This window comes from Tyto alba, unplaced genomic scaffold (assembly GCF_018691265.1).
Source record: "Tyto alba isolate M040663 unplaced genomic scaffold, T.alba_DEE_v4.0 Super-Scaffold_26, whole genome shotgun sequence".
NCBI lineage: Eukaryota > Metazoa > Chordata > Aves > Strigiformes > Tytonidae > Tyto > Tyto alba.
The window spans coordinates 2,186,325-2,198,655 of record NW_024881300.1 but is presented as its reverse complement, the minus strand read 5'-3'; the positions used below and the strand labels follow the sequence as shown (position 1 = coordinate 2,198,655).

General features: G+C 52.2%; 1 protein-coding gene across 1 annotated transcript in view; it reads right to left on the bottom strand.

Annotated features, from left to right (window-relative positions):
- The window catches only part of HYDIN (HYDIN axonemal central pair apparatus protein), a 156,331-nt gene that overhangs the window by 52,104 nt on the left and 91,896 nt on the right, over positions 1-12,331 (bottom strand). Inside the window, 2 exon segments of the mRNA XM_042797769.1 lie at positions 1,087-1,140; positions 1,142-1,280. Of these exon segments, the coding sequence (XP_042653703.1) occupies positions 1,087-1,140; positions 1,142-1,280 (193 nt within the window).

Below are 12,331 nucleotides of genomic sequence, written 5' to 3'. Positions count from 1 at the left end.
AAGCACTGGGGAGGGCCAAGTCTTCTCATGTTTCTTGCTCTTCCTGTCATCTCCACATTTTCAAACCTGGCAAAGCTTTGTCATGAGTGTAACTCCAAAGATGAGAACTCACATCTTTCCTAGGCCTATGGTCTCGCCCCTCCCCAGGAAGGTTATATGGATATTGCCTTGGTACAGTGACACAAGCAGAAGGTGAAGCTGCAACCCAGACGTATCCTTTGAAGCACTTTAGGATCCCACTTAGCCACATCCACTCGAATTTCACTAGTTTATTTGTGCATACATGTCAACAAAGCAGGAAATAAAGATGATTTCGTGCTTCTATCTGAAAACATTCAACCACACTATTCTTTACGTCTACAGGGTATCACTTCACCTGATTCAGAAAAACTGTGCAGAGTTATGTTAAAATGACTGATATTTGGATGTGAGCAGGTGCAACCCCCGTCCTTGAACTTAATGCCAACGCCGGTGCTTTCAGAACATCCCGTGCTTTCTTACATCCTTTTTTATTGCCCCAGGAGCAGCCTCTGCCCTGCATGATGCAGAACAAGGTGCCAGTTCCCACTAGCACCAAGGTCAAGCTCCAAAGCACCGAGGTTCACCAGGAAGGTCAGCAGACCAAAGGCCATTTTCCATGCTAGGAGGAAAAAAGAGCAACTTTGCAAAGTCTCATTTTATAGAAGACAGTTCTGCGGCCGTCACTGCAATACCAGGTCTTGGGTGAAGGTAGAGACATGAAAATGGGTGGCTCTAGCTGGGGTTGAGAAAGTAGTACGTGGAGATCAGTCCTTGGCATGGCTTGATGCAGGAAGGAAACTGGAAGCCTTCTCATTGTAATGCAGATAAAAGCCTTGTTTTATATTGTAAAAAAAAGCAAGCCAAAAAAATCCCAAACTCAGCATAGCTCTGTAGGATCTGAGTGGGCTTCTCCAAGCAAAACTATCCTATTTCTGCCTCCCCAGAAGCCCCGGGTCCAGCTGCTGGCCCTTTCAGGGCAGCAAAAAGGGAGCCTGGCACCAGCATGGCTTCTTGGTGGCAAGCTAGGGGAAGCAACGCGCGTGGTAGGTGTACAAGAAAACCAACCTTAGCTTCCAGGGTGACATCTGCATCTGGTGGCTCTCGGGCAGGATCCCCTGTTGGCTCCCAGGGCTTCGGGTGGCTCCTCCACACCTCCTTCCCCGGCGCTGCTCTCTGCAGACGCCGAGCGCTCCAAACAGGCTCCCTCCTCCTTTGGTGGTTGGCGATGGATGAAAAATTTCGGTGTTGGAGGGCTGAACCTGGAAAATAACATAACTTTGATCACAGACCTGCAGTGGGAGGGAGGGAAGCCTGCACGAGCAGCTCCTGGGGAGGATGTGGCCCCCGGGTGGGCACTGGTGTGAATTCAGTAACGGGTCTGAGCCAGCACCTCCGAAACCAGGATGGAGCAGGTCAACACTTGGGGCTGCCCAGGGACGAGGCTGGTACAACGGCAGCACAGGCAGCTGGCAACTGGTGGCAAGGAGAAAGAGCATGAGATCTTTCCAGGTCACCACGGGCAAAAGCCCCAGAGAGCACCTGCCCATGAGGCATCTCAACAGGCTACAGGCCCCCACATTGCACCTTCATTTCTCCTTCGGGCCATCAGATGCATATTAAAAAGGCACTTTGGAGCAAGCTACTGACAGCTCAAGGCTGGCTGCAGCTGAAAATGAAATAATATAATATAGGTGCAAACCACAAGCCTTCCCAGTGCATTGTGTGGGAACACTGGGTTTGAGCTGGGCCAAAGCGAGAAATTCTGTAGCTCTACTATGTATTTACCCTGAATATTTCCCCTGACAACCTCCCGCAGCCGCAGGTCAGTCCATCAGGCAGGAGCAGGGACAGAGCCCGCAGCCTGCTGTGCCCTAATTCTGACAGAGCCCAGCATCAGGCGGGGACACCCCCCCCCAGCACGCTAGGCAACACGGAAAGACACGTCGAGCAACTGCGGGCAGGGAATCACAGTTAAACAGCCCACAAGATGCCTGAGGAGTGCCCGAGCAGCAGCGGTTAGTATTTCGGGGAAGGAAGCTTCGGTCATTTTTAATCACCGCGCCGCAAATGTCGGCGACAAGGTCCAGCTCCCTGCCGCGCCGCAAGTGCGCCCCGGCTGCAAAATAACGGCTCCAACTGCACCTCGTGCTGGAAGGGCAGAGGCTCTGCTGAAACGGGGCGATGCCCAGCGCGGCGCTTAGCGACGGCGTGATTACCTCCCCGGCAGCTTCCCACCGCAAACCGTCGGGGGACCGGTTTGGCAAAACGGTTCGACGGCTCGTTTTACCGACGGAGCTGCGGTGATAGGTCGAGCGACAGCCATCAGGAAAAAGGATCTGGTTGAACGTTTGCAAACGTTCCCCGGGGACTCAGATTGCGTTCCCTGTTCTAAATCGCAGCAGGTGCTCACAGGGGCAATGTCTGTACATCTGGTGGCACGGGGAGGGACACACCGGCACCGTGCCCGCCTGTCACCATGCCTATTTGCAAGTGCTCCCCACAGGCAAACGAGGCAGATTTCTCACAGCAATGTGGGTGCTTCGTTCCCAGCTGGGAATTCAGTGATTTCAGTCATATGCTCCCAAATGAATATTTGTCTTGAGCTTTGTAGCTTATTCTTTACGGTTGGTTTTCAATTCTGGATTGGAGGCTGTGCTCTTCAAAACCCCCAAGAGGTCTCACCTGACTTGTCCTTCCCGCAGCCACATGCAAGAACAGGGCTTTGCCCAGGTGAGCTGCCCCACGCAGGGACTGATGAGCAGCAGTGCTGTCACACCTGCCCAGCCCTGCCTCTGCCTGCTGCTGGCACCTCGCGAGGGACCCCAAAGATGACCCCAGCACTGTGCATGTGGAAGAGCAAAGCAGGACTGGAGGGGATGAAGGCATTCGCTTGGTCCTGCAGAGCATCACCCATCTCCAGTCCCATCTCTGCAAGCTTTGCTCCTCTCAGCCGAGACGCCTTAATATATATTGGGGTGCCTCAATGGGTGACCCAACTGCTCAACACCTCCAGGAGCCACTAACTCAGGCACCTGCGTAAGGATGGAATAAATTCAGCTCATCTGCACCAACGGTGCCTTTGGGCAGCCTGCAGCTGAATGCTACCTGTCCCTGCAGCGCAGGGCTGGAGCCATCCCGGGCCAGGAGCACCTCAAAGCCCTCCAGCTACACACCAGTCCGTGCACCAGTTCAGCACATGGGTCTGGCCATCATCGTGGTGACGGACCCAAAACTGCTGGCCGTGATCCGTCCTAGCGAGGAAAGGAAAGCACAGATCTTGGAGCTGCTTGTGATAAATACTGCAGGTTAAGAACAGCTCCTGAGGAGAGGTAAACCCCTGAGATGGAAAATCCATAACCATTTATTAAATTACCTTTAGTCTTATAGAACTGTTTGAGGCAACTTCATGGGATCGTGGTGCCTAGACAACACTATTTTTCACTCTAAAGTAGAAGCCCTCTGGGGCCTGGTGCTGGGAGATGATGTGATTAGTGAGTCCTGCTGTGGAGAAGCACAAAGCACAGCGAGGGACTTTTTCCAGTGGGCGAAAGTCAAAATGAATAACAAGAAGTGTAACATGAAAAGAAAGGGAGCAAGGAACCCAAGGTGTCCATAGAAAGCTGGCCCCTGGGACAAGAAATCTTCCTGGCACTGAAGGAAAGGGGGTTGTCTTTGAAAAGAGAAGGAAGGGGAAGATAACAAGATGCTCAGAATCAGCCTAAGCTTTAGGCAGCTCTTCCCCTCCAGCACCTTCTGGCCAAGGTTGTGAATGCAGGGAGGAAGGTGAGGAGCAGAGAGCAGCTCCTCCACCTGCAGAAAGGACCCATCCCAAACCAGAGGGGCCAAAAGGCTGTGAAGGGGCCTCCACCAGCACCGTGGAACTGAGACAAGGGACCTCCTGGGAGAAGCAGATCAGCCTGGAGCTGGAGGGGCTGAAAGCAAGGTGGTAATCCCTCTGGGTCCACCTCAGATGGGACAAAATGCATCCAGGAATTAACAGTGGGGATTTCATGGGAGCGTGGCCAGATCGACACCAGGGAGGAAGAATTCCTTTCTGCTAAGGCCAGGACAACCTTGTGTCACCCACCGTCCCCAACCTGAGACGTTAGGAGAAAATATCTCAGCCTGTCTCCTGGTTTCTGAGCCTGCCAGGGACACAGCTTCACACAGCTTCCCACACCCACCTCCCAAAATAGAGGAGCTAGAAATCACACTGCTTCTGCAAACTGCCTTTGAAGATTAACACGGGATGACGTGACCCGGCCGGCTGAGGCTGTGCGAGAGCCCGCAACAGGAGACCCATCCCCAGAAACCTGCAGCGCTGCGACGGGAGTGCCCCAGCTCCCCGCAGCCCCTGCCAGCACCAGGGACACGTGGCAGAAGCCACCACCCCTTTGCATTAAATGCAAGAGCTTTAGCAGTGCTGAGACCGCTTCCCTCGTGCATGGCACTCATGCGCGGAGCATCCTTGTCCAGGCCCCCAGGGACCACCCTCTGGTGACCCCGTTAGGCACAGCCATGGCACTGGGTTAAAACAAGCCTCCCAACAAAGCACAAGCTCCTTCCAGGTCACCACAGGCAAAAGCCCCAGAGACCACCTGCCCATGAGGCATCTGAACAGGCTACAGGTCCCTACACTGCACCCTCATTCCTCCTTCGGGCCATCAGATGCATATGAAAAAGGCACTTTGGAGCAAGCTACTGACAGCACAAGGCTGGCTGCAGCTGAAAATGCAACACTATACCACAAGCCTTCCCAGTGCATTGTGTGGGAACACTGGGTTTGAGCTGGGCCACCTCAGCCAGCAGCTGAGGAAGGCGGTGGCGAGGGTTTGCTCTCATCAGTAGTGACCATTAAACTGCATTTTGTCCAAATGGCCCCGAAGTTTATTTTTTTGCTGGGATAAATTCCCTTGCTGAGCTAAGGCTTGTGTATTTCCTGAACCACCCATTGAAATTCAGACCAGGCAGTGCAGAGACAGAGAAGCAACACTGCTGCGGTGAGATCCAACGCTTCCAACTCCTCCCGTCTTGCACACGCTGGAAATGATTAAGCTGGATTTGGTGTTCATCTGAATGCAGCAAGCGGCCCTGGGCATGGCCCACTGTGACCAAGTATTAATTAACTTGAAGTTAATATGCAGTTTAAACAGCCACTTAATTTATCCGAGTCCAAAAAATGTCGGTTTTGAGAGATGAGGGAGAATTTTGATTTCTTGCTTGAAAGTAGAAATTGTGTAGGAATGGATGCAGGGATGTTACTACTGAACAGAAGTGAAGTATCTCATGTTCCTGGAGCAGCAACCAAAGCTCTCCAGTACGTCTGAGCAGGAGTCACAAGGTTTGGGTTTCAGGTGCACCGAGAGTCCTCAGCTCCTGCTGAAGCCCACTGACTTCAGCCATCCCAGCATTTTCAACGAGAAGAGCCAGAGGAGGGTCTGAGGCCCCTCAGACTTCATCTGACACGGCTCACGCCTCTCCCAGAGCATTTGCACGGGATCCGACTGGTCCAGTTTCGCAGGGTGCAGGTGCTAAAGCTCCTCAGCCACTTTGGTTCAACCCAAGCTGGACCAGGGCCAGCCACCACCGGCACTGCAGGCACAGCGGGTCGCTGTGGAGGTCATCCTCAGGCAGCAGTACTTCCCTCTCTTGACAGGGCACAGCCCTGGAAGAAGTCTCCACTGACTTTACTGGAGTTATTCTTGACCTGCACTGATTTTACGGATGGCCAAACATTACCCATGAGGTCCTCTCCTTCCTCATGCTTTGCACATCAGCCAGGTGATCTATAAGCATCAGGCGAGCTCCTGATTCTCTATCAGACAGAAAAATGCTTCTCAATCAGACTCTGGCCAGAGGTCCCTCTGAGCAAATCAGCAGCTCTAACAATAAATACCATTTGTAGTCTTTGTTCAAAATTAAACAAGCCCTGACAGCTGTAATTTGGAGACGCTATTTGGAGTAATCAGCACCAATTACAATCTTACTAACTACTTCAAAAATTAGCTCTGCAAACAGATGACTGTATTGACTCCCGTAACTGATAGCAGAGGAGGAGAGATGTGCTCCAGCTGTCTTTGTGGCAGGGATCTGGACACTCACCATTTTAAAATGTCTTCATGGGGACAAGTGCTGCGAGTTTGGAAACACGAAGGGTACAGCTGCAAGTGCTGAAAATATTAGGAAGCAGGGGGGAGCTAAAGAACTGGTTGAGCATAAGCAGCTGAGAGCAGCAGGCTGCTCCTGGGTGATTAGACAGGCAAGCAGAAGGCTCCCAGAGCTAGGGGAGAGATTCTCAATCTCTCCTCTCCTTAGGGGAAAGGCTGTAGGAGACCAAAGCTGGATCTCAAGTCTGTGAAAAGGAAGAGGAGGACACAGCCTGAGGCTATAGGAACCAGGCTGGGCAGGCCAGCTTCACCCTAAAGGAAGCCAAAAAGCAGCTCAAGCCTAAACTGAGGCATCCTGGGTGGTGAAGACCAGCAGATACCTGGGCTCTGCCCAGGCAACCCACACGCTCTGGGTGCCTTGTTGCACCCCACGGCAGCATGCAAAGACCTCGCAACCTCCAGAGCACAGTGGCTTGCAGCTGCACTGCAGGAAAACCCAACCCCGAGGCCGAGCTCACGGCAGGGCTGCTGGCTCCTCTGCTGCCAGCTAGCATCACTGTCACCCCGCAGTGCCCAGAGCGGAGCGAGGAAGAGGAGGGAGATGACAAGACAGCGTACGTCCTGACGACCTCACCTAGAAGGAAACATCCCTGCTCGTCTCGAGTGCATCTGCTGAACCCCTGAAGGTGTCTCCCCCATGCCGATGCGGGCTGCCCGGCGTGCCTGGAGTGGGCAGCGATGCCCCAGCACACCCTCCCGGCGGGACTCTGCAGTGAGTCACCACGGGGAAGGACAGGAGAAGGTGGAGCAGCGACGACAACCAGCACAGGAGAAGAAACGAGCCAAGGAAAGCTCCAGTTTAATCTCCTTCCTAGGGTCGCACCCCCAGATCGGTCAGACACACCCCGAAGCTCCACGCCGCTGAGTACGGCAGCATCGCCATCCACCCCCCGTCCAGAAGGAGCAGGGCTTGTCACGCCAGCAGAAATCACACATTTAAGGCTGTGCGTGGCTTTTACCCTGTGTAAAAGGCAAGTTAACGCAGCTGCTGAGTTATCATTAAAGGTCACCCCCACAGTACAACATAATTACCCCCCTGCTTCACCAAGAGCGAGGCAGACATGCACTCCCAGGAAATGTGCTCACAGTCCAACGGCCCCGCTGAACTCCTGGGGAGGGGGCAAGGGACAACCAGACAGGATTGGCCTGGTCCAGGTGACACTGGGGACAGCTGGGGAGGCAAGTGGGTGAGGGAGAGGTGGCAGTTACCACTGAAGAGGAAGCAAGCAAAGCAGGCTCACAGTTGGAAAGGTTTCCTGCGGAGGAGAAGATAACTCTCCCAAGGGCAGAGCAGCTGAAAAGGCAGCTTTAATTGAGTTAGGTGCTCTCAGAAATGCACGACATGCCAGCTGGCCCAGAAAGACCCTTGGGGTGCCTGACCCCCTGGGACTCCTGCCTCCCTCTGCTACGTGAAGCAGATGGTGGGGAATAAATCAATCCTTCTCGCACCAGCCTACACCACTAACTCTGGGGTGGGCATCTCTTTGTGCTGCCTCGCTTTTTGCAGAGCCCCATTAAATCTCCCTGTGAAGTCCTCTCCAAGCTGCTGTGCCGCAGAGAGTTAAAGGTTTTCCCTCTCTTTGCCCCTGGCTGCCTCCCTGTCTGAGTCAGGAGATAACTTGTTCTCTGAGGTGGCAAAGACAATCCACCGGCTCCTGCGAGTAGCGTGGCAATCCGTCAGAGTTCGAGGATCACCTGGACAATGCTCTTAATTCTATGATTTAGTTTTAGGTAGTCCTGCGAGGAGCAGGGAGTTGGACTTGATGATCCTTAGGGGTTCCTTCCAACTTGAGATATTTTAAGAATCAATGCTCCTGTGCAGCTACAAGGGCAGTAGTAACAGCAGGTCTTCACACCGTGGCTGTTTTCAGGGATAAAGAGACAGGCCAGCTGGAGGAGAGATGATTTTTTTTTTTTTTTTTTTTTTTTTTTAATAACAGGGTCATTTTACAGAGTCTAACACAGCACGAAGTGGCTCCTTACCTGGAGCACATGGAGCCCGTGGCTGTGGCCAAAGAAACCACTGGGGAACCAGAACACTGCCTTTGGTCACCCAGCTTTTAGAGGAACAGCAAGCATTGCTTCTGCTCCGTGCTGGGAAAATCTCCCGCCTCCTCAGTGATACAAGAGGAACACAGACTGCCAGCACATGCTGGGCAGATCCCACTCTTTCTGAAAAAGAAATACATGATGATGTTTTGGGAAACAATCTCCCTGACTGGTACTCTCCTTGTCTGCCTTAAAACCAGCCAGTAAGCAGCAACAGATCTGAAACTCACCCAATCCCCATCTTGTCCATCCACCATCCCAATATCAGCCTCTCGAGGGGAAAGAGTGGCTGTACAGAAGGAGGAGCACCAGTTTCACCATCTTGTGAGTGTCCAGCCTCACGCAGGACAAAATCCCCGTTCTCTGGAAGAGTTTTCACAGGGAATCCCTGCCTCGGCAGCAGCCAGCTCAGGGCTGATGATGAGACCAGCAGGAAAGCTGGGATCTCCATCACTCCTGCACTAGGAAGTGCCTTGGACTAGAAGGAATCGGCACAAAAATCTCCAGTGCAGATCCACATCTGAAACCATGTGAATATTTGGCACCTGGATTCAAATTTGGCTTAAGCCCCTTCTCCTAAGAGTTTAAAGATTTCTCACCTACGCTGTGAAGACAGGGATGCACCAGGAAATTGCACAGTGGTACTAGAAACAGCACTCTTGGGAAGAGCAGTGCCAGTGGGTTCAGATGGACTTTCCCTTCGGGAAAGTTGTTTGATGCACAGCTTGCAGGAAGCAGGAAAATAGTGAAGGGTGAGAAAGAACCGGAGAAATTAAGAGAAACGAGGTCTGGAAAATTATGTCACCTTACTCATCATTGCCACATGCAGTGACTGCAGGTCAGCAAATAAAGAGGAGTAAATACCCAGATTTCCTCTGGTGGCTTCCCTGCTCAGTGCTCTGCCAGAGAGATGAAGTGGAAGCAACAGCAGCAGTTCCTGAATCGATGCTCTCGCTCTGCCTCAGCCAGGTTATCACAGCAAGCTGTTCCCACGAACAACAACAACAACAAAAAAGACATTTTCTTTCATAAACAGTAAAGCTCTGCAGAGACAGGCCTTGAGCTACAGCCTCCTGCCCAGAGGGAATTAAAGCACGAGCCATCCAGGCAGCACAGGCGCCATGGCATTTATAGGGAGAAGGATCTGTTTGCAGTGCAAACATACCTGGGGTTCCCACTGTGTGCTCCGAGCGATGAAGATGTTCAGAAAGCAGAGACAGAAGTCAGCTGCTCCCCAGGTTTGCCAGCTGAACATCGCTGACAGAGCAAGAAGTCATCACCTTCCAGCCAGCATTTGCTGACCAGCTGTAAAACCAGAAGGCAACCCCCATCCCATGGCAGCATATTCGGGGCGTGGATGACACATGGACATCTCCCACAGTTTGTCCTGATGGCACAGGACAAAGCCACAGAGGAAGTCAGCTGCCTGACAGCACCTTGGGTAGGATGTGCGGTGCTTTTCACCCAAGAAATGCTTTCTCTTTTGCCTCCCCTACCCTCAATCTGCTCCTCCAACACCCTGGGGCTGCTCCCCAGTCCGCTGAGGCGAAGGACAGCTCTCGGGGTCTGTCACCCTTGTGCAAAGGAGGAGGCTGAGCCTCAGAAAACCCAAACGTAATAGTTAAAGCCATTCCCAGGCAGCTGCTCTGAGCTCCAGACTCCACTGCAACGGCCCAGATAAAAGTCCTCCAGGTGTGGGACAGCGTAATGGATGCTCAGAAGCCCCCGGGCAGCAGCAGATCTCTCAAACCTGCATCGTGCTCACACAAGCTCAGGCAGAAGGTGCCATGCCCAGGCCTGGGGTGGGCTGGCTGACCTGCCAGCACGTCAGCTGGGAAAAGAGCAGCACCATGCTGGAAGAGGCACAGAGATGGAGGGTGCATAGTGACAGCACAGAAGAAAGAAGCTTACAGACATGTCGCAAATAGGAAATCATCACCCCCCAATCTTTGTCCTGGTAAAGCATCCCTGGACCACACCTAGTTTCCAGGTTTATGTCTCTAAGATAGACTTGGTAACAACATATGCCTGGCTCCAACCTCCTGCTGGGCAAACGTTTTATTTACTTTTCATTCTGTCTGGGTGGAAGAGGTAGCAAATTTCCAAGTCTCCCTTGCTTTGGCCCCCCAGTGTCTCTGTCCCTGAGCACAGAGCCTCTCCGTCAGCCGCTCCCAGCAGCCAGACTGCCACCCCAGAGGTGAAACCTGCCTGGCACCCAGCCCCTGCTCCATGAGACTCCATCTCTGAGAAATAAGAGGCAGCTCCTCCGTTACGCCGAGCAAACCGCTCCTCTGCTGCTGCCAAACCACATGCAGCTGAAGGCCGCGTTCAGCAGCACATTTCCAACACAACTCAGCCTTTTTCTAAGTTACCCATAGGATTAAAGCAGCACCCATGGGGCTAGCAAAGCCCAAAACGTACTGGCCCAAGGAGCTGATGGCACTGGGGGGGTGCGGTATGGTCTACTGCCACTCATCTGAGACTTCCCAGCATCAGCGGCACGGTGGATGTATGCATTTCTGATGAACATTCTCTCTGCTGCTGTTGCTACCTCTCCCCTCCAGTGGCTGACAGAGGACTGCTGTCAGATTTTGGCCTTGCCCTGTTTTTCACTGTCTGCATTCTCCATTTCTTTCTTGTTACAAAAACAACAAAGCAAAAACCTCATCAAATATAACAGAGTGGGGTTTTTCCGGTCAGTAACAAGGCTAGGACCTGGCTCGCAGCGTCCCTGCAGTGCAACCTGCCAGGGGACATGGAAGGAGAGAGGGCAGAGGCATGAGAAATTACTCATGCTAAAGGAAGACCCCCTTGGGAGGAGAAAGGCTCCTGGTTTGTTCAAAACAAATTGGCCGAGAAAATCCTGGATGGAAAAGAAAGAGTAATTTTCTACAGGTTTACCTCAACAAACTCTTTCCCCAAAGAATCTACTGGCAATGCATTATCCTGGATTTGTAGCCGTCAGATCAACACACGGAGGGGGTTTGACACGTGCCACAGAGGTGCAGAGCTCCCTGATGACCCATCCTGGCACACGGACTTCTCGGTGTGTGTCAGCACTATCCCAGGCAGGGAACATGTCTTGCATGAAGGGGACAAAGAGGTGATGCAGGAACGGCAATGCTTAAAGGAAATGACAAGGCACGGGTCCTTAATGAAGGCTGAAAACTCCAGAGAAGAGCTAAGTCTGGGGATGAGCCTTTGGCATCCTTAGTCACAGGTCTCGAAGAAAATATCCTTTGGATTTAATGTCGTCCTTTTGATGGGAAACCCAAACAAAGCTGAGGAGCTGGATACTGCTCTTGGGAAGGGGGACAAATCAGTCTTTCAGGAAGAAACCTTCAAGGTAAGAAATACCATGAAATGTTTGAATTTGACTCCAGATCTACTATCTCCTGCTGGGTGCCTCTGGTGATCCATTCCAACACTGCGGGAAACATCTTGGTGCAAAGGCTTAACTCAGCTTTGAGCTATCAAAGCTCCAAGGGGTGAGGAGAGCCTATTCTCAGTCTGTCTCTAACCACGTAGGTGTAGAAGAAGAGTAACCACAAGAGATTAATGGCTCATCAGTGCCAGAGAAGGGGCATGGATTGGCGCGTGTTGGCTATGTCCAACCACACAGCAACGGTTGGACTGTGTTCCTTAGATTGCTCTGCTCAAAGCAGCAGCAGGGACTAAAGAGTAAGGAGGAAAAAGTGGGTTGAACAATTAGAAGAAAAAAAGATCTAAGCCCACAGAGTCTTGTCCAGGCAGAGAAACAACATTTTTCTCTCCCGGCCAAAATAAATGTGTGTGTCTGATTGATGCTGGGAGTCTCTGATGATTGGCTCCAGCAAGGTTAGATGTATGGGTGGTTAAATTCTATTGATCTCCCCTTCATGAGACTTGATGTTTGATTCCCTCGATGTCAGACTGAGTTAGTTTGATCTGATAATTTAGAATACCAGCAGTGCTTAATGTGGACCAGAAATAATATCTGACATGCTGCCCTTCTGCCGGGCTCTTAATGAGCAATTTGAGGTGTTAATAGCTTGGAGACCATCTTCATTTCCAGTTCTGCCACAGAGAATCACATGCTGTCTGCTGAGGGACCC